This window comes from Camelus ferus, chromosome 5, assembly GCF_009834535.1.
Source record: "Camelus ferus isolate YT-003-E chromosome 5, BCGSAC_Cfer_1.0, whole genome shotgun sequence".
Lineage (NCBI taxonomy): Eukaryota > Metazoa > Chordata > Mammalia > Artiodactyla > Camelidae > Camelus > Camelus ferus.
This window is the reverse complement of record NC_045700.1, coordinates 40202686-40223182: the sequence shown is the minus strand read 5'-3', so window position 1 is coordinate 40223182 and position 20497 is coordinate 40202686. Positions and strand designations below refer to the sequence as shown.

At 39.0% G+C, this 20497-nt stretch overlaps 1 protein-coding gene and 1 long non-coding RNA gene across 3 annotated transcripts in view; one reads left to right on the top strand and one right to left on the bottom strand.

Annotated features, from left to right (window-relative positions):
• Positions 1–999: 999 nt before the first annotated feature.
• The window catches only part of LOC116663643, a 35423-nt gene continuing 15925 nt past the window's right edge, over positions 1000–20497 (bottom strand). The window contains exons 2-4 of one of the 2 annotated variants that reach the window (XR_004319896.1): positions 16348–16581; positions 13196–13286; positions 1000–2094 (exon numbers count right to left, since the gene is read on the bottom strand). This is a non-coding gene — a long non-coding RNA (uncharacterized LOC116663643). The remainder of the gene's footprint in view (positions 2095–13195; positions 13287–16347; positions 16582–20497) is intronic. The other variant, XR_004319897.1, reaches the window with a different exon arrangement.
• LOC102503495 (keratin, type II cytoskeletal 7-like) lies at positions 14030–15610 on the top strand. The gene is given in 2 exon segments (XM_032479599.1): positions 14030–14939; positions 14942–15610. Coding segments are annotated over 2 exon segments (1440 nt in total). The 3' UTR covers positions 15472–15610.

Here is a 20497-nt window from a genome sequence, read left to right as displayed (position 1 = left end):
ATAGTAGTACTTTTGCCTATGAGGTTATTTTGAGAATGAAAAATATCAATACCTATAAAGCTCTCGGAACAGGGTTTTACATGTAGAGTACAAATAAATACAGCCATTATTATTAACTTTATTACAAAGTGACAAATGGGAGGGCATAAATCAAAGTCTTTCAGTCACTCTAATATAACGTGAAGGATAAAAAGACAACCTTGCTTTACTGCACTGGTAAATATCTGATCTGTGATGAGCTAGTCCTCCTAATTACTGACTCTGGCCTTGCAGCACTATGAATGTCTCTATTGAACAAAATTCAGTTTAGCTCATGGCTGATTCCTGCCCTCAGAGTCAAAACACGGGAGCCTTTGAAAGACACAAGCAAGATTTTGTTATCCTAACAGAGTTATCCTTGCAGGGAGAAATTAGAGTATTTCTTCCCTTCTCTCCTTGAGTCCTACAGGATCTCTGATAGTGCCCATGTCTCTTCCACGGCTCCAGCTCTTGCTAGTAGCACCCTCACCCCTTGCCCGGCGATCACTGTGCCACCACTTAGCATGGTGCTGGGTCTCCTCTGAGTCCAGCTGCTGGTTCCTGGTAACCACACATTCATATGTCCTACAGTCTGAAGGTGGTCAGAACTTCTCTGAGTTGCCTTCACTAACCCTTGTCTAGCTTCTCTGTTTTCTGTCACCTCGGTAATCAAGTCCCTGTATTAATCCTATTATTTGAAAGTTTGAGGGTGGTTTCTGTTTTCCTGGCAAGATGCTGAATGATAGAACATTCATGGCGTCAGTATATTCATGGAGTTGATAAAGCAGAACACATTGGCAAAGATCAGAGCCCGCTATTCATAGAATTACATAAACATTCGGAGGCACGAAATCTCATAGGTGGATGGCAAGGGGAATACTTTATCTACCATGAGCTTCCACAATAATTTTAAATAATGCCTAAACTTTTGTTATAAAGATAATAGCCACTTATTTTAGAGAAAAAAAAAACAGAGAAGAGTCAAAAATAAAACCTTTTTTATTAGTTACTATTAATATACCTTTCCTGTATTGTACTTGGGTACTTGACAATAGTGCTTAGGGTAGGGCACAAGGGGAAGCAGTATTCATATTTAACCAATTAAATTTCAGTTTGTTAGATCTGAGCTATTTAAGAGAGCATAGATACCAACTTAACATTAATTCTATGATAGCAGAGTTTGAGAGAGGTGGGGAGGAAAGGAATGAGGATTTATTAAGACTCTTTTGAACCCCTTGTCTGCTGAATGAAAGACCAGCAGGAGGCGGTGACAGTTACTAAGGAGGAACAAGCAGGCTCTGTAATCCAGGAGCTTTCTGCTCAGATGAACAAGAAAATACAGAGAGAGAGAGATCGTTCCTTCCAGGGGCAGAATAGATATATTCCTTTGAAATACACTGAGGTATGCAACCTCATATTCCACCTTAATTCCTAAATAATTTCTCTTCAGAGACACTCTTGACCTTTGTCTTGTTATCCATGTGCGTAGAACATTCTTTGTACATTGTATATAAGAATACCAGCTCACGTGGCTGTAATTAAATCTTACCAATTGTATTCTTCATGGTAATTGATAAATCCCAAAGACCTCAAAAATATAAATAATTAAATATACAAGAATCACTCAATTTGAAAGAACTTACCTCAAAAAATATAAAATATTCTAGAACTTGAAAGAATGTAGAGTTTATCACATCTGTCATTTAGCCAACCAGGAAAGTCTATAAGCCAACCAATAATCATTAATTCATCTATAAAACTCATCATTAAGCTGCATTCCTTAGTATCTCTTCATTACTTGTTTTCCTGTTAGTCTGTGTCACCTTAAGATTCCAGAAAGTGATCAAACAGCAAGTGAGGGTCTCAACCCAACTCCGAGGGAAGAACTACCTTAAGTTTCACAGAGGCTGCAGACAGCCCGCCTTCCGTGCTGGAGGCCAGAGAAGAGTGAACAAACTCACTCCCGCTGGTCAGGCAGAGTTGGCAGCTCTTCTTAACGACTGAATCCCAAGGCCAAACAGCTCTGCAATTCCTTGTTGCATCAGCCTCAGTCCGGTGGAGCGCACTTGGCATGTCCTATTTTTAAAGATTTAAAATAATAATAGATTTTACAATGCTCTACTGCAGTAGTTTAAAATCAGGATGTGTAATCAAAGTCTACCTCAGTTTGAAGCTGATAATAAAACATCAAAAAGTATTACAAAGTTAGAAACTGACTAAGAGAAAGTTGTGAAAATATATGTCTGGTATAGAGTATTAGCTGTGTATAAAAGGACTTGGCTTAATTATATTGCTTTTGGGCCTGAAAAAAATATTTGATTTTAAATTCTTTCCACATTAATTCCTAAGTAATTTTTCTCCAAAGACATATCTCCTGAGCCTCTTCTTCCGATCAACAGCACAGAGCACTGTCTGTACACTACGTAGGAGAATACCAGGATATTACTCACAGGTCTTTAATTAAATCATTCGCCTTTCTAATTCTACTTCTCTTCCTTTCAGTCTCCCTCTTCCTTCTTCTTATGTTTCTTTATTTAGCAAAAAACCTGGTCTGTAACACTTCCTTAAGTTCCAACCCCAGTCCTGCTATTCACTCCTTTCCTTTTTCCACAAAGTACCTTAAAAACATATCTACACTCACTTCCTAGCTCTTTAAAATACTTGAAATCAAGACTTTATCACCACATTAAAAAATTTCAACTGTTATTTGTTAAAATTAGTGACAATTCCCCTGTATCTCTAGCAATTGACAAAATTGGCAATAATGCTGTTACAATACTAAGAAAATTCATCAGCTGTTGGAAACCAGTTATGACGTACAGTATCCAGAATGTAATCTGTGTGCTCCCATTGCATCATTCACAACTCTCTTTGCTGTTTTCTTTGAGACATAGCCTGGTCTCAGTTGTGCAATGAGTAATTAGGAAAAGATCTGTGTTCAGTATGGAGTAAAAAGGTTCTAAGAGCAGCATTTCCTCCCCTAAGTCTGGAATGGGCACAGTGGTGGTCTCAGCAGCCTCAGAGCAGCCCCAGAGCAGCCCCTGGGGGGGGGGGGGGGAATGAGGAGACCTGGCAGATGAGCCAACTGGAGGGCTTTGTTTCTAAGCACCCCTAGGGCAGTAAACCGAGAAATTCACAAGAAGAGCTGAGGGAGCTCATTTCTGGCAGACTCGTTGGGAACCCAGATCAGTCTGGTTTGGGTTACATGTGTCCCTAACAAATTTAAAGAAGATTAAAACAAATTTGTAGAAGACTCAGACAATAGGAAACCACACAGTGAATTTTCTGAATTTTAATCAAACACTGTAAACATTTGTTCAGTGTTTTCTAAGTATAGGAAAAGAAGGAAGTTGTAGCCTGTGTTCTTGAGAAATTCGCAGTCTATAGTAAAAACTCCAAATAAAAAGAGGACATCATAAGGCCCTTGAAAGTAGCCCAGAATTTTATGGGAGCGCAGAAAAAAGAAAAATGTGTTTCTGAGATGGGGATTCAGGTAAGATTTAAGTGGACCTGTGAGGGATGTAGTGCTGGTGTAGTATAAAGGAGAAACCAGGTAACACAGATGCAGGTATGAAATCCATTTCTATCGTGTACCAGTTAGGAATTGTGTTCAGGTATAAGCAACAGAAACCCCAAGGTATAAATTAAGCTTTGGTCTTTTTACCCAGCAAGAATTTCTGGACAGCTGACAGTGCAGAATCTCCTTCCCAGTACCATCAGAGTCCCAGGCTCCTCTCGTTTTTCTCTACCGATTTTAGTGTTAGACTCTCAACCTGGTAGTCCCAAGATGGTCCCTGCTTCCCCAGGCTTCTCAGCCCTACTTCCTAAAGAATAAGGAGGGAAGAAGGGACATGGAAGAGACAACACAATATTGCCAAAATGCCTAGCAGACTGCCACCTAAATCTTCTTGGCTAGAATGACATTAGAAAGCTCACTTTTTGCTACAAGAGAGGTTGAGATACATAGTTTCTTGCTTTCTTTTTTGTTTTAGTTAGTCACACTGTTTTACCCTTTCCCCCCCAAAAAATCAGGGTTCTGCTAAAGGAAAAAAAAGGAAGAAAGTATTAGGTTAGTAACTACCTGGATATGCCACATACCACTTATTAGTTGTGCAGCCAGTGTACAAATTACTAACACTTCTGAATGTCAGTTTCTTCACCTGTGAACTGGTTATAATAATATCTTCCTAGTCGGCATTTGGGTAGGGATTAGAGTTTATATATTTAGGATGGTCCTGATATGGTAGCAGCACAGGGTCACATGCAGCTGCTTTTATTACTGTTTGGTTGGTTGGCTGGTTAGTTGCTATGTTGATTAGGAACTGAAGGAGGAGTCAGATTTCAGTAGGTAAATATTGGAAAAATGAAATTTCAGATGAAGGAAGCAAGATGCCAAAAACGTGGAATTAGGTAAAATACATAAGAAAATCTAGAGTGTGTTGAGAAAAGTTTGTGTAGTTTAGGAAGACTCACCCATGTGAAAGAGAAACAGTGGATGGTCAAGCTAGAAAGTTAGGTTGGAACTGGGTCATAAGATGAATGTTGGCAGTGGCGGGGACAGGGGTGTAAGAGCCAGGTCAAGGAGTTTGGATGTCTGGGAAGATAGTGAGGAATCTCTGAAGGTTTCAATCCAAGATTAAAGTCCAAGCTGTGCTTTATCCTGACCACCCAGACAGCGATGTATAAGATACTTAGGAGCTGGAGAGAAATCAAAGCAAGGGGAAGAGCAGGGAAATTAATTTGTATCCAAGCAAAACGTAATAAAAGCCTGAAGTAAGATAGTAGCAACAAAATGGAAAAGAGAGACTGATGCAGGTGTCATTTTTAAAGCACTAATGACAGAGTTTGGCATCCAGTAGGATATAAACGGTCAGAAAAAAAGATGGTGCCAAGGTAGTGAGCTAAACTTCCAGTTTAGTGGTGTCATTACCCAGGGTGGAGCGTCAAAGAGCAGGCCAGGGAGAAAGAAGACCAAATTTAAAAGTGAAAGAATGGAGAGGGAATTGAAGGGAGGGGAGAGATGGAAAAGTACTGAGAACAGAAATGTTTATCCATGTAAAGTAAAATGTATAAAAGTAGTTGTATTCTATGTGGTTGTTTAATCTGTAAAAAGAATTTTCTCAGGCAAATGAATGAATCTGCACCAGCTAGATGCCTAATCCTAGTCACGTGCTAATCTGGCTGCACCGGGAGCTCCACCCTGTACACTTTAGAACAGTACTTGCCAACTGGATTAGCATAGAAATAGACCAAAAGCATGCAAACGGGTTCCTGAGGAATTCCCACTCCTTAGTTTTTCTCTCTCATTAGGATGCAAAGTTATGCCTCTGGAAATATTTGGGCACAGTTTGTCCTTCCTCGAGGCAGAGGGATGAGTTCATTTACCTCTTCGGTATCACTTGCAATGTTCAGATTGTATGATTGATTCTCCATTCTGGGCTCCGTTTCAGCAGTTAAACGGTCACAATGGAAACCCAAGGAGAAAGCAGACTGCAGAATCGCTGCTGGAATCAAGGCACTTTGTCACTTTGAGAAGAACAGACTAAGGAACACAAGAGGTCTATTGACAGAATTGTTTGCTTATCATTTTTAGCGCCAGACATTTAAAACTAGGCAGGAAAGACCTTTGAAAAATGATAATCCCAGTTTAGAGTTAATAGAATGCTTTCATCTCCATGTCTGGGATTTTTGGTTATTGAGATTTAACATTGTATGTAGCCTCAAATCATCTAAATACATTCTTAAGGCTGCAGAAAGGGATAATTAGATTCTAGAATCATAATTTTGAAGAGTTATTCTGAAAATGATTTTAGTGAAAGCTTTTATACAGCTGCAATCCTTTTCATTAATTATTCATTATTATTTCAAGTAAAATGTTAGTTCATTTTAACAGAAACTCCTTTAAAAAATGTCATCATATGGGTTTTCTTTCAGTATTATGGTTTACTTTAGTAATAATCATTTCTCCCTGAATGAAACTCCACAGGAATTTACTACAGTAAATTAAATTTACAGTATTTAATTTAGTACCTGTTGTGCCTCAGGCACTTAATTAGCACTGATGTAAAAAGGCACAATTTTATTATGCTAAATCATCTCACTAATAATGTGTGATTAGGACTGAATAGTTTCAGGAGTCAAAGTGATCATAAATAAATTCACATTAGAGGGTGGATGGATTAAAAATCATGTTTTTCTCATCTTTTTGATTTTTATTACATGTGAGGTTACAGAACCCATGAACTTATGGCACTTAACCTAAAAGCAGTAAAAGTGCTAACCTGGGTATTAGCTGATATTCATAAATCACCTGATAGTAGAAAAAGTCTGTGGCACATCCTGAAGTTGGCAGCCATCTGCAACAAAACTAAGCAGATTTCTTTCCTCCTTCAGATTCATGGAGATACTCAGTCTTTGAATCTCACTCTGAGGTTTCCAACTGCTAAAGGAACAATGTCTCAAAGGTACACAGGACCTTCCATGCAGAATTTTTGGCAAAAATGCCAATGTAGGAAATAGGAGCTATCTGTTACAATCTTCTTCTACATTGCCATAACCACATATTTTATAGACTTAAAAAGTAAGGGTTAAGTCAAGGTCATCCAGTTAGAGATTAATTTTTTAACACAAGTCTAATGTTCCATTTATTACCTTATTTTTATTACCTTAAAAATCACACTCAGCATATAAGTTAGTATCTGAACCAAGGTATCATGCCTTATAAGCAGCTTGTTTAATAAGCGCATTTGCTCAGCACATAATGCTGAGTTAAAAGAATTTAAAGAACTCAGATTTGGTTGCTTTTAGTAATTCTCATTATGACCTACTAGATTAAATTGCAAATTGAAATACAGCTGAAATAACTCTGTCACTGGTGCTGCTGTTATGACTAATGAAAAGATTTCTATTTCAAATACTCATCTCCAGAACATTTATTTTCATGGAAATATTCCATTTGCCAAGTACTAATGAGACATGTGTAGGACTCAAACATTGTGTTTGAATTCTTAAGAAAAATCACAGCTCTAGACTCAGAGAAGTGTGGGGACGTGGATGGGATTCCAAGCAGTTTTATTCCAATTATTTCTGATTTCAGTTAATGCTGTTGATCTTCAACTACATGTCAGAGGCTGTGCTTGACCCCTTCATGAACACGGTGACACCTAATATTCCCTCAAACATGGTGGGGTAGGCATGGCAATCTCCACTTCACAAATGATGAAATTTCAGGATTCTGAAACATAGTGTGATGTCTTATCCATAAGCTTCAGAGTAGCAAAATCAGTTGACATTGTCTGCTTCTGGCATTGGGGCCCAAATAAAAGGTAGTATATGATAAAATTTTAGTATTTATCATGAATTGGTTAATTAATTTATAAACCGGGCTGATAGTATTAGCAAACAAATAAATTTATACTTGAATAAAATGAAACTTTAGCAGGGCTATGGCAGTGGAACATATTGTGGAACTTTATATATTTCCATTTTGTTTAAATGTTTATCAGAGTAAATATTAATTGTAACTAAAACAAGTAAAATATAGGAAAATGGTGACCTTTGGTTAGATTTCTTTAAAACTTGGCATTGTCCTCTTGTTTTAATTTGATGCTGGGTCTCCCTAATATGTGTGGTGAAAATTTAATAATAATAATAATAATAATAATAATAATAATAATAATAATAATAATAATAATAATAGAAAACATGTATGTTTTATATACTCAAACATGTTACTACCTGCCATGTATGTTCTATATATATTAACCTACTTATTTCTCACAACTAGTTGATTTAGAGATTTCCATTGTCTCCATTTTAGAGATGGGGAAGTTGCATCACACAGAAAGTTCAAGAACTTTCCAAGCCTACACATGTAGCAAGTGACACACAACCCAAGCAGCGTGCCTCTGAATGCAGACCCTTTAACCCTACTCTCTGTTGCTGTACCAGTTCGAACTCCCCTACAGTGAAGTTCAATGACTTATGAGGCAATAGATCACTTTGATAGTTGTACTTCAGCACTGGGGTCCCAAACTCCTATTCTCTACCTGATTTAGTAATTAGAGAACCAAATTACATTCAATTCATTTCAACACATACTTGCTGAGAACCTGTCAGATGCCAGTCTTCTGGATGCTTAGGATTTATCAGCTACCTTTGGACAGATGAAGTGGTAGAAGACAGAAAAAAAAAAAATTCTTTGCCTGAATTCTCCATAAAGCAAAGCCTGTGACCAAGGGTTAATTAAGTGTAAGTGGTTAATTTAGGAATATGATCTCAGTGGACAGGAGTTAGATGTGGGATGAGGCTGGGATAAAAGAAGAATGGTGGAAGAATCAATTAATGGATGCACTAAGTTGGCCACCTCTCTGGTTGAGTACTGTTCTGTCCCTTGGGATACTTTATGAAAAGCGTCCAGGAACATCTGCCTGAGGGAAGAAAATGCTCACCTCCCATTGGCCAATGGTAGCCCTACAAGATTAACTCCCCCACCTTCAGGTTACACTGATTTTGTACCCAGCTGATTCCCAAAGGAAGTCTGCAAAGAAGCCCTAAGGCCGGAATTTAAGATGTGAGTCTACAATGAGGCAGGGTCAGATTTCAGACAAGCTATCTGAAGCTGGTCAAAGCCCTCAGGGAACCAGTGCCCATGGCCAAAGCTGGAATCATAGGTGAGGCCAGCAGAATGGAGAGCTTTGCACAAACTGTGTTCACTGCAACAATGAACAAACAATAGTAAATCGCATAGTAATTGAGAAAGTGACAAATGCTATTGGTAAACAAAAAATAAAATAAAGCATTTTAAGGAGGTTTGTAATGGAAGGATTGAAAAAATTAGTCTGAAACTTAGATACATTGATCAGGGTAGCCCTCATTAAGAGGAAAGTGATTGAAGCAATGACCTGAAGGAGGTGAAGGAACAAGCCACAGAGATAACTGTAACTTAAACATAATCTGAGTACTATCAATTATTAAGAACTGTTGAATAATTTCCATCTATGATCTTTTTACTTTAGTATTTCTGGTTGAGGGGGTGAGAGGTGGATTTTAAGTGTTCATGCAAATCCATTATTAACCAAAATTTTGGTTTGGTTTTTAGGCATTCCATTAACTTCTTTCAATTTATTCTGTTTTTGTTTCTTTCATGTCAAATAAGGCAACCTTTTATCACTCTTAGGTAAGGAATTAAGAACAACACGGTCATAATGTAAAGAATGTTTCCAACCCAGAACCTCTCCCTTGATTCCAGACCTGCAGATCTAATTGCGGGCTTAGCATCTCCACTGGCATATCCCATAGACATGTCAAACTTATCAAGTCCAAAATTAAACTCCTGATGTCCTCCTCACTGCAAATGTACTCATTTTACTTTTCAGGTCAGTACAATTCCATTTTTTCAAGTTTTCAGTACCATAATCTTGGTGCCATCCTTGTTTCTTTTCTTTCCTTTAATTTCCATATCTGGCTTGTTATTAAATCATTTCAAAACACATGTTTCTATATTTCAAAATAGATGCAGAATTTAGCCACTTCCTCCTAGCCAGGGGCTTGGTTTAAGCCACCATCATCCCTTACTTTTATTACCACAATCACTTCCGACTGTCTCCTTACTTCCCCGTTACTCTCCTACAGACTGTGAAAATTTGCTTCAGATCATGTCATTCCTCACTTCAAAGGCTAAAGTGTCCTCCTGACCCATACAAAAGCCAAAGTCCATCTCTGACTGCAAGGTCTTGTATGTTCTGATTACTCATTACCTCTCTGACCTCATCTCCAACTCCTTTCTTGATCCAAGCAGATACAATGCCTGCCCTTAAGCCTTTGAACTTGCTATTTTTCCTGTCTGAAATGGTCTTCCCCCAGATATTGAATAATGATGTTCTTCAGTTCCTTCAGATTTTTCTCAAATGTCATATTCTCAGTGCCCCCTGACCCCACCTCCCACTCACTCCCCACTCCTAGCCCCAGCTTGAGGACTAGCACAAATTTCCCGCCCAACACTTCCAGTTGCCCTTCTTTGCTTCACTCTCCTCCTTAGCATTTGTCACTTTCTAATACCTTCCTTATCTCTGACTTATTGTCTGCCTCCACCACTACCACATAAGCACCTGACACAGTGCCAAGCACATAATGTATGCTCAAAAAATTTTTTGCCAAATAAAAGAATAAACAAATAGTTTCAGAGACATCCATTTGCCTCCAGGATAGTTATGAAGATGACAGTAGAAATCCAGGGAAAAAGAAAACATTCAGCTTTTGACAACCAAGGTGTAATTTTTCAGCTAGTCAATAGGCTTCAATGTCAAAATATGTTAAGAAACAAAATATTTTACAAATTTCTTTAGCTCCCATTAATGTATTAAGAATAGGTTTGAGCAAATTGCATGGCAGGGTTTTATTACAAACCATGAACCCATGATTTGGCATCAGCAACTTTCTTTCAGAAAGGAGGAAAGAGCAGAAAGCCTTTCTCTTCCTGAAGAGGTGATACTGGGAAGGAAAGGAGAGGCAGAGAAAATAACCTTCCAGATGTGTATTATGATCTACCTACACCTCTCAGGCTGAAAATCATGGGAGATAGGTACTAGTTGAGTTGAAGGGAGAACTGGAAGCAGGAGCTTTGGCCCTATCTTTCACTTTGTACTCTGGGACCAGTAGGTACCGTGAGACCATCCTCTCGCTGGGGCAGGGAGAGGAGAGTTGTAACAGTGTTGATTGAGGCAGTGGGTGGAAATGGTTAAAAAGGTAGTTACAATGAGGAAATCAGTGCATTCCTCAAAGCAAAGAACTTCAAGGCAGGTACCAGGGAGCAAGTGAAAGACACAACTAGAACAAATAAGGGATTTGTAGTGCCATCTAAGATCAAGATAGCATGCAGTAAGAGGGAAAATAATTAGGTTCTGCCCTAGTCAATACAAATAGACCATAATTTCCTAGCCATAGATTTCACTGATGAACACCAACAAGACACACATGGATTGGATCAGACTGGGTCAGACAAGTCGATGGATGTCAGCCATCAACCATTGCAAATCCAAACCAGCACAAAACCATAATGGGGCACTCCATCCCTCCAATGAGGACCCTAAATTTCCGCTTCATCTTGATGCCCTCTTATAAAGGAGACAGGCACAGGACACATAGTCCTGACTAAAAAAAGTTGATTTTTGAATTGACCAATGGTTTATCTAATTAAATTGTTTCAACTAGAAAGAAACTATCTACGCTGAAAGAAAATGATATACTTTGAATTTGCAAATTGAAGTTCTCCCCACCCCAGTTATCCCCACTGAATTATTGAGGTCTCAGATGAATTGTATCCATTATAGGTAAATAAAAAGCCACACACATTTTTTGGGTACATCCCTGTAATAATGAATTTTCTACCCTACAAAGCAGAAGCATCATCCCTTACCTACCTGACCAGAAATTAAAATACTATGGTCGATCCAAAATGAACCTAATTAATCAATTCTTCATACATTACTTCATACCAATAATTATAGGGACAGGATAGAATTTCAACTCTGTCCAGAGTCTTAGAGTCTACACTTAAAGACAAGAAAAATAAGCTTTCACAGTAATGGAAATGTTGGCTCTCAACATAATCTGGAATGTATCAAATGTAAAAATATATATGTAGAAAAAAATACACACATAGTTAAGTCTCTTTTCTTCTTCTCCCATGGTTCCAATGAAATTCAGATATATTTTCTGTATATTCATCATGCAGTCAACCAACACATAAAGTAGGAACTGACACCCTAAAGTGTTTCTAAATGGAACACCACCCAAATATATGGTCCTGTGACTGCAGGTAAAAAGTACAAATTAGGATATCCTTTAATAAATGTAATACTTATGAATGAAAGTATTTTCCTTGAAAATAATATAAAATATCTTATTTTTATTTAATGGCAATTTCTTCCTTTAACTCTGTGTTTATCTGGAAAAGACTAGTTCAGTGTCATCTGTAACAGGATCTCAGCTTTTGCATTGATCATGTAATAAAGAAGTTGAACCTGTCATTTGCTGAATTTAATTGCTATTTTTGAAATAAAAATAGGAGTTATATCCTGTTGTTGTTTTTGTTTGTCAGTAACTGGTTAGGAAGAGTTTCCTGGCTAAGCAATTAAGCTAATACCATAGTAATTACTTAAATTATAGATTGGTATCCAAGACCTACTGAAGAAAATTGATGGTCATGAAGACTTATTGACTAACCAAGACCAACTATTCTATCCAGCTTATAAAATCTCCAGAATAAGGCAGGCAAGAATAATTTAAATATTATTTGACAAAATATAATTTGATCCTGGTTTTCAAGTCATTTAAAATACTGTAACTGGTTTCAATGTGTACATAAAAATGAAAGTCATTCTATAAGAAATCCAAAGGTAAAGCAAAATATATACATATTTCATTGTTCTTTTTCCATGTGCAATTTACTAAAAATAATTAGCTCATGTTCCTTATGAAAAATAATTTAAAAATAAATTTTTTTCACTGTTAATACCACTATCTTCCTATTACTCCTACTGACCACATTCTACACTCAACCATTGATATTTACTCCTCTTCCTTCAGTTCCAGCTCTCACTCACTCAGTCACAGTTGTTCCTAAATAAGTAGCATATCATAGTCAAAATGCATATTCTCTCAGCTTTCTTTAGTATAGGAATGACTAGAAGGGAATGTAGATATCAAAGCTATCAATGAATTTACTGATTGGAAAATACTGTTGCAAATTTAACACAAGTAAGACAATGATAAATTACCAAGAAATAGACCCAGTGATTTTTATGTTCAAACAGAGTGATAACCTAAATTAATTAGCTGATTTAGAGAAATTTAATATTTTCCTCTCATTTAACAGAAATTTCCAGGACCAAGAGCAAAGTAATCATCAAATGTTGCCATTTTAAGATTTTTAAAAGCTAATGGTTTAAAAAGAAAATTAAAACAACATGTTGGAGTAAAATTTCAAAGTGAAAAAATTATCAGAATAAAATTATAAAAAGTTAAGTATGAAACCTAAAGTAGATTTAATTATATTTTTGATCATATATCACTTTTTAAAAGTTGAAAACATGACTGTAATACAAATATAGTGTTAACTGAAGAAAAACACATAACCTAGAAGTTGCAATTTATGTGTTATTCATAGAGTACTTACTGCGTACTATAGTCTGGGAGACAGGCTTTCAGACGGCTCTGAGGAATCGCTTCAAAGAAGAGGGAGGAGCCAGGATACATCAGAGTTTTTGCTAGAAAAAAAAAATGTAGTCAAACACCAGAAGATTATTGCCGATCACAAAAGACAGACATTTCAAGTTAATGACTTTGTTGCTTTTCTATGCATGAGTAGAAGCAAGAGTTTGGGCTCATTGAAATTATTCCTTAGATATGCATCTTAACTATCTAGGGCCAATATCCTGTTTTCCTCCATCCTGAACTTCCTCCAGGCCTCACCGTCCTGGTGGCTGCTGTGGCTAACGGCTTGATGGTGGGCAACTCTTATTGTTTATCAGAATGGCAGGCAATATTTTTTTTGTCTGCAAAAGAATAAACATGCGTCAAAGATTTACTTAGCTCATTAATTAAGGAAACAAGATGTTAAATCTGGTTCCAGAGTCAGAAATACCAAAAATTACCAGTCCAGATCTCAAAAACTTGTTCTTTTTAGTGGATGTAAAGTATGTTCCAATTTCATCTGAACTCACAAATATACAAACAAACAAACACAAAACAAATGATCCCCAAATATTATCCCTGGATCATAAAATAAAATAAAAGGAGGCTTGTCTTATTTCATTTTGACATGTGAGTATAGCAGGAGGAGATAATTAACTATAAGCCTCCTCGCTGAGTTCAGCTCCTCTACAGCCAAATAGCATTGAACAACTATCCAGGCCAGAAAATTAACTTTTGTAAAAATTTCATAAAGAATCTCAGATTGGGAGTTCGGCCCCCTGTCGCCCGCCGTTCAGCCCAGCCCAGTCCAGCCAGCATGTACTTCCACTTCAGCTCCCTCTCCGCCGCCTTCCCGGGGCGCGGCACCCAGGTGCGCCTGAGCTCGATATGCCCCGGCGGCTTCGGCGGCGGCGGCGGCGGCGGCGGCAGCAGCAGCGGCAGCAGCAGCCGCAGCAGCCGCCGCAGCCGCTGCCGCCTCTACAGCCTGGGAGCCTTGAGGCCGCGCGTGGCCATGCACTCATCCTACGGGGGCCCCGTGGGCGCCGGCATCCGCGAGGTCACCATCAATCAGAGCCTGCTGACCCCGCTGCAGGTGGACATCGAACCCTCCATCCAGCAGGTGCGCCAGGAGGAGCGCGAGCAGATCAAGACCCTCAACAACACGTTCGCCTCCTTCATCTACAAGGTGTGGTTCCTGGAGCAGCAGAACAGGCTGCTGGAGACCAAGTGGGAGCTGCTTCAGGAGCAGAAGTCGACCAAGAGCAGCCGCCTCCCGGGCATCTTTGAGGCCTACATTGCCTGCCTGTGGAAGCAGCTTGAGACGCTGCAGCTGGATGGGGGCCGCCTGGAGGTGGAGCTTCGGAACATGCAGGACATCGTGGAAGAATTCAAGAATAAGTACGAAGATGAAATTAACCGTAGCATGGCTGCCGAGAATGAGTTCCTGGTGTTGAAGAAGGGTGTAGATGTTGCCTACATGAACAAGGTGGAATTGGAGGCCAAGGTGGACGCCTTGAAAGACAAGATCAACTTCCTCAGGACTCTCTACGAGGAGGAGTTTAAAGAGCTGCAGTCCGAGGTCTCAGACATGTCCGTGGTCCTGTCCATGGACAACAGCCGCTTCCTGGACCTGGACGGCATCATCGCCGAGGTCAAGGCCCAGTATGAGGAGATCGCCAACCGCAGCCGGGCCGAGGCCGAGACCTTGTACCAGACCAAGTTTGAGACCCCCAGGCACAGGCTGGGAAGCACGGGGATGGACTCCGGAATACCCGAAATGAGATTGCGGAGATGAACCGGGCTGTCCAGAGGCTGCAGGCTGAAATCGACAGCATCAAGAACCAGCGTGCCAAGTTGGAGGCTGCCATCTCTGAGGCTGAGGAGCGTGGGGAAATGGCACTCAAGGATGCACGCGCCAAGCAGGAAGACCTGGAGGCTGCCCTGCAACGGGCCAAGCAGGACATGGCCCGGCAGCTCCGGGAGTACCAGGAGCTGATGAATATCAAGCTGGCCCTGGACATCGGGATTGCCACCTACCGCAAATTGCTGGAGGGCGAGGAGAGCAGGTTGACCGAAGATGGAGTGGGAGCCATGAACATCTCTGTGGTGAATTCCACCGGCAGTGCTGGCAGTCAGCTGACCTTCGGGGGAACCATGGGCAGCAATGCCCTGAGATTCTCCAGTGGCGGAGGGCCCAGAGCCCTCAAGGCCTATTCCATTAGGACCACATCTGCCACTGGCAGGAGCACCCTCAACTGAGCCCCGGGCATGGGAGACCCTTATCCACACCCCATAGTTACAAGACAACTCCCATCCCTGGTCCCAAGACTGCAAGGCAGTCTGAAAAATGATGTCAGAATAGCTTCCAATAAAGCAGCCTCTTTCTGAGGCCTGGGTCAGGCCCCCCCCCCCAAAGAATCTCAGATTGTATTTTCAATAGGCTCTATTATTGCAGATACAGTTTTTAAAATGCTTTTATTGACTGTTTTATTTGAGACTAAGAAAACAAAATCAAGAAATTCACCTCAACAAAGTTCACCTGTTAAGATCTATAAATTTGGGTAAATTCTTCTTGCTTCAAGGTCCCTAAAATACAATGAGCTATTTGGCCTACCAAGGAGTGACATAATTTACAGCCTGAAAGCTCTAAAATGAATATCAGGCCAATATTCTGGGACTGTTTTATGAGTATTGGTTTCACCTTTGGTCTTCTCTAGTGGGCTGTTAATATTTCAGGATATAGACTTAACAGGTGTAGAATGTGGATCATAAACTGTCACCGCTTAGACTGTCAGATGGTACTAAAAGACTGAGTCTGGAATTTCGATACTCTTTTTAGCTCTGAAGAGGACAACTTCACAAAAGCAGACTGTGGCCTAATTTCATGCTCAATACTCCCTATCTATCCTTATCTAAATATTTTCAGAGCAGTCAGAGTCATTAAAAAATACTAGTGTGGGAGATTTTTACACATCATTTCACATCGTTCTTAAACTTCTCTCTACCTCATGGAAGATGCTGGGTTTGAGTATGAACCTCTTTCCCAATTCACAGCTTCCCTCCCCCAGCCTTTTTCTGTCACCCCCACAAAAGACTTTAAAAGAGAAAAAAGGAGTTAAAGATTTAGCTACCCACCATTTTCTTTTCCTTTGAATTCTTGCCGCCAGTCATAGCAAAACATTATTTTCTTTTGAAAAACCAACCAGGTAATAACAATTTCTGTTATGGACAAGCTTCTTTGTTAAAAGGAAGAAGCGTTGTTCCTCAAGCTCCTGTCTTATAGTCCATTATTCTCTTCTTGTCCCTGTCTCTCATTTTTGATTCACAATTGTATTGTCCCTCCTCATCATCCACAAAGTACACAGTTCCCTGCATTAGAAGAGAACAAATACTGCTGTATTATTTTTAAGGGCTTTAAAGATATTTGAATTGCTCATATTTACTGAGAGCCCACAAGGTCAGAGGTGCTTCAAAAAAAGGTGTCATTTCTGTTCCCAAAGATGATGGTATTAATTGCTCTCAGTAATTAATTTACTGTCCAGACAACAGTAAATTATTACTCAGTGCTGATGAAATTACACAAATCCACTTACAGTTTTATATTCTATATTTTTATGATTGCTATCCAAAATTCACTGTGAAGTTAGAGATCATGAAACAAAGTAGTCCAGGAGAGGTAGAATCTGTAGCCTACTCAAATACATGCAGCACTGGATGTGTTCGTTGTCTTTCCCCAGAAAAGTATATTTCAAATAACTCTGCCTAGATTTTTTTTAAATTGAAGTATAGTTGGTTTACAATGTTGTATTAATTTCTGTTATACAGTATAGTGATTCAGTTTTTAACGTATATAGATGTAATTTTTCATATTCCTTATATTACAGGCTATTACAAGGTATACAGTAGGGCCTTGCTGTTTATCTGGTTTATTTATAGTAGTTAGTATCTGCAAATCACAAACTTGCAATTTATCCCTTCACTGTCCCTCTTTTTTCCCCCTGGTAACCATAAGTTTGTTTTCTATGTCTGTGAGCCTATTTTGTAAATAAGTTCATTTGCCTCATTTTTTTTAGATTTCACCTATAAGTAATATCATATGGTATTTTTCTTTCTTTTTCTGGCTTACTTCACTTAGTGTGAAAATCTGCCTAGATTTTTTTTTATCAGAGTTACACAATATAAATGTTAAAGAGAAAATTTGATATGACATATTGACATGATAACCTACTATATCAGGGATTGGCAAACTTTTCTGAAAAGAGCCAGATAGTGAGTATTTTAGGCTTTGTGAATATATATATCAAAAAGGAACATGGGAAGCACAAATAAAGACAGGACCAGACATAAGTAACTAAGAGACTAGGCAGGAAGGCAAGAGCTCCTCCGCTTGGGGATCCGGACTGGCTTTCAGTGAAGGCTGCCTGAAGGAGGGCTTATAGGAGGAGAACAATATCAGTGTTAAATATTGAACAAGGACATTCTGGTTATAATGCAGCTAATGAAGCTGCATTAAAAAACAAACCCTGTGCACATGTCCAAATCCCCTCTTCTCTTAACAAATGATACTTATCCACTAATAATCCGTGAACTCAAATGTCAGAAAGCACAAAAAGTATTCCAGTTACCCTAAAAGCCCTGAAAAGCCTCCGTGCATTTATAAAAATTAGCAGCATTTACTAATTATTACACCCAGAAAAATCCATCTACTTCTCCCTTCAATTCAATCCAGTCTCTAAACCAATGAATTTCCATCCGAACAATACTTCTACTGTGTTTCAATCTGTGCTGTGAATACTTAGTATGTAAGAAGCTCTAACTCTAAGGGGATGTTTGTACCAAACAACAGTAATAAACTAGGTGCTATGTAAGTAGGTAAGGTTTTCATCTGTATATCGTATATTTAACTTTGCTTTATGCATTAGATGAATGCCATTAAATGCTCTCAAAAAACAAACATCAGGGTATAACATCACATCTTCTCATTGCCTTATAGTGATATTTCAGAGATACTTAATCACTGAAGAAAGTTTATCCCAAAATATTGTTACAGCACATTTAATCCTAGCATTTACTTTAAAAATCCCTCTCTACACACATATCACATACATTCTCAAGATTTGCTTACATTTCCACTGACATTTTTCTCTAACTTAGACAAGGTAGCTAACCAACCCTAAGTTATGCAACAGTAAGTAACAATTTTAATTTCCCTTAAGCACTATGTTAGCATTCAACAAATATTCCTATGATGTATTTCCATTAACATAGTTTGAAATGTTTTCTAATTTCCCTAGTGGTTTATTTTTTTTCACCCATGAACTATTTAGAAGTGTGTTAATTTCCAAGTACTTAAGATTTTCTCTAAATATCTGATTGTTACTAATTTCTTGTTTGATTCCATTGCAGTTAGAGAGTATATGCTGTATGATTGCAAATCTTTTAAAATATACTGAGTTTTGTTTCATAGCTCAGCAAATGCCCTAAACTAGTGAACACTCCACATGTACTTGAAAATGTGTATTTTGCATTTCTTGGGTTTAGTGGATTGTAAATATAGATTAGGTTTTAATGGATTATGGAATGATACAGATCATCTATTACTTTACAGATTTTTTTTTGTCTAGTTAATTAGAACTAACTGTAATACAACTCCCTCTTTCCTTTGCCCAGGCAAGTTCTTATAGGTGCAATGTTTTTGTTTTTTTTTTTAAGAGAAAAAAATGGCAATGTAAGAAGACAAAAAGTAGCTTTAGACAGAGTTTAGAATAAAAAGGAAAAAGGAATGATTCATACAGTTGTTGAAAAATGGCATCTTGGTTTTGTGGTTTTGTTTTTTGGTAAGAAGCTGGCAGCTGCTGGAGTGTTTCTTCACTAAAAAAAACTTTAATAACCAAAGACATCAAAAGAGAGCCACCCCTGCCTTGTCAGCCAAACCTCTCCCAGTTTACTGCCAGCCAAACCATGTCAAGTGGAAAGAGGACAGTTTTAAAAGGAGGGTGAGAATGGAAATAACCATACAGAATCAGAAGGTTGGGTACCAATTTCCTCACTCTCAATTCTCTCTCCAGACTGAAGCAAGCAGTGGTTGATTGTCCCTTTTGCTGTAAAGAATTAGTCTATTCTGTTTGAAGCCTCTGTGTACTGAATGGAAGGATGGTCAAGTCATTCTGATCCTCCTACGCCCTCATCTGAGAGTAACATGGCAGGAGGTGATGAAGTAATCATGCTGCTCTGTGTATCACTTTGAAATGATTCAGTCTCTTTCAAGTAAGGTTCAGTTTTGTAGATTTCTATCTCTACAGTGTGGCTTCTGGGCATATAGGGACTTCTGTGAACTCATGGAGGAAAGGGATAATGGTGTCAAAAATCCACACATGTGCCATGTTCTGGATCCTGCTGGGTCGGGATGGTTCCTGTACTGGTTACCACTATGATGCAACAGGATGCTTATTGCATTCAAGGCATCCTCAAGCCCTAGTGCTCTGTCAAGATCCCAGGCCAGCCTGTATCAGCCCCCCGGCTCTCTCAACACCTTCTAAGAGCTCCTGGCCAAAGAAGACAGCATGATGGAAGGAGCACCGTGTTGATCTTACTGATCTCACCAATCTTCTCCACCCACCCCTCTCACCATTGTGCCATATTTGTATGTCACCAAGCTGGCTCCTACCAGAGGCCTCAGGATGCAGGCCACACATTTTTGTGTTCTCAGGTTATCTTACACTCATCTGAGTTTTTCTAATACAGTTTTTTTTCTGGACTTTCCACCTTTGAAGAGGGGAGATGAGGATGCACAGATTTTTCCCTGGCTCTGTCAGTTTTTCTTACCTACTCCCTTAGACTGGAAAAGCTTTTCTCTACTTGCCCTTCCTCTCTGGAAGTACGTCAATTTAGTAACAGCCTCCTTCTTCATGGATCCCTTAGCCTGTTGGCTTAGCCTTAATGGTAGGTGTTGTGTTTCTCTCCTCAGCGGAAGAAGAAACCTTAAGACCTGGGCATACCAGACATGTGCTTGAAATGCAAGCTGCTGTCACCCTAGCTCTCAAGATGACTAAGCACGGAGATACGTTGGTGTATTACGTCAAATATAGTATTTCTGTTGAAGGCGCTTAAAAGTTTCCAGCATAATCTATAGTTCAATAGGGATTAAATTCCAGGTGCTCTGTAGCTGAAGGAGTTTGAAATGAAGCTGATGGAGGGACACCAAAGAGAGGAAAATATGGGAAGGGTGATTTTGTAGAAGTACAGAGTTAATTTATCTCGTGTGTGTCCTAGACTATGAATTCTT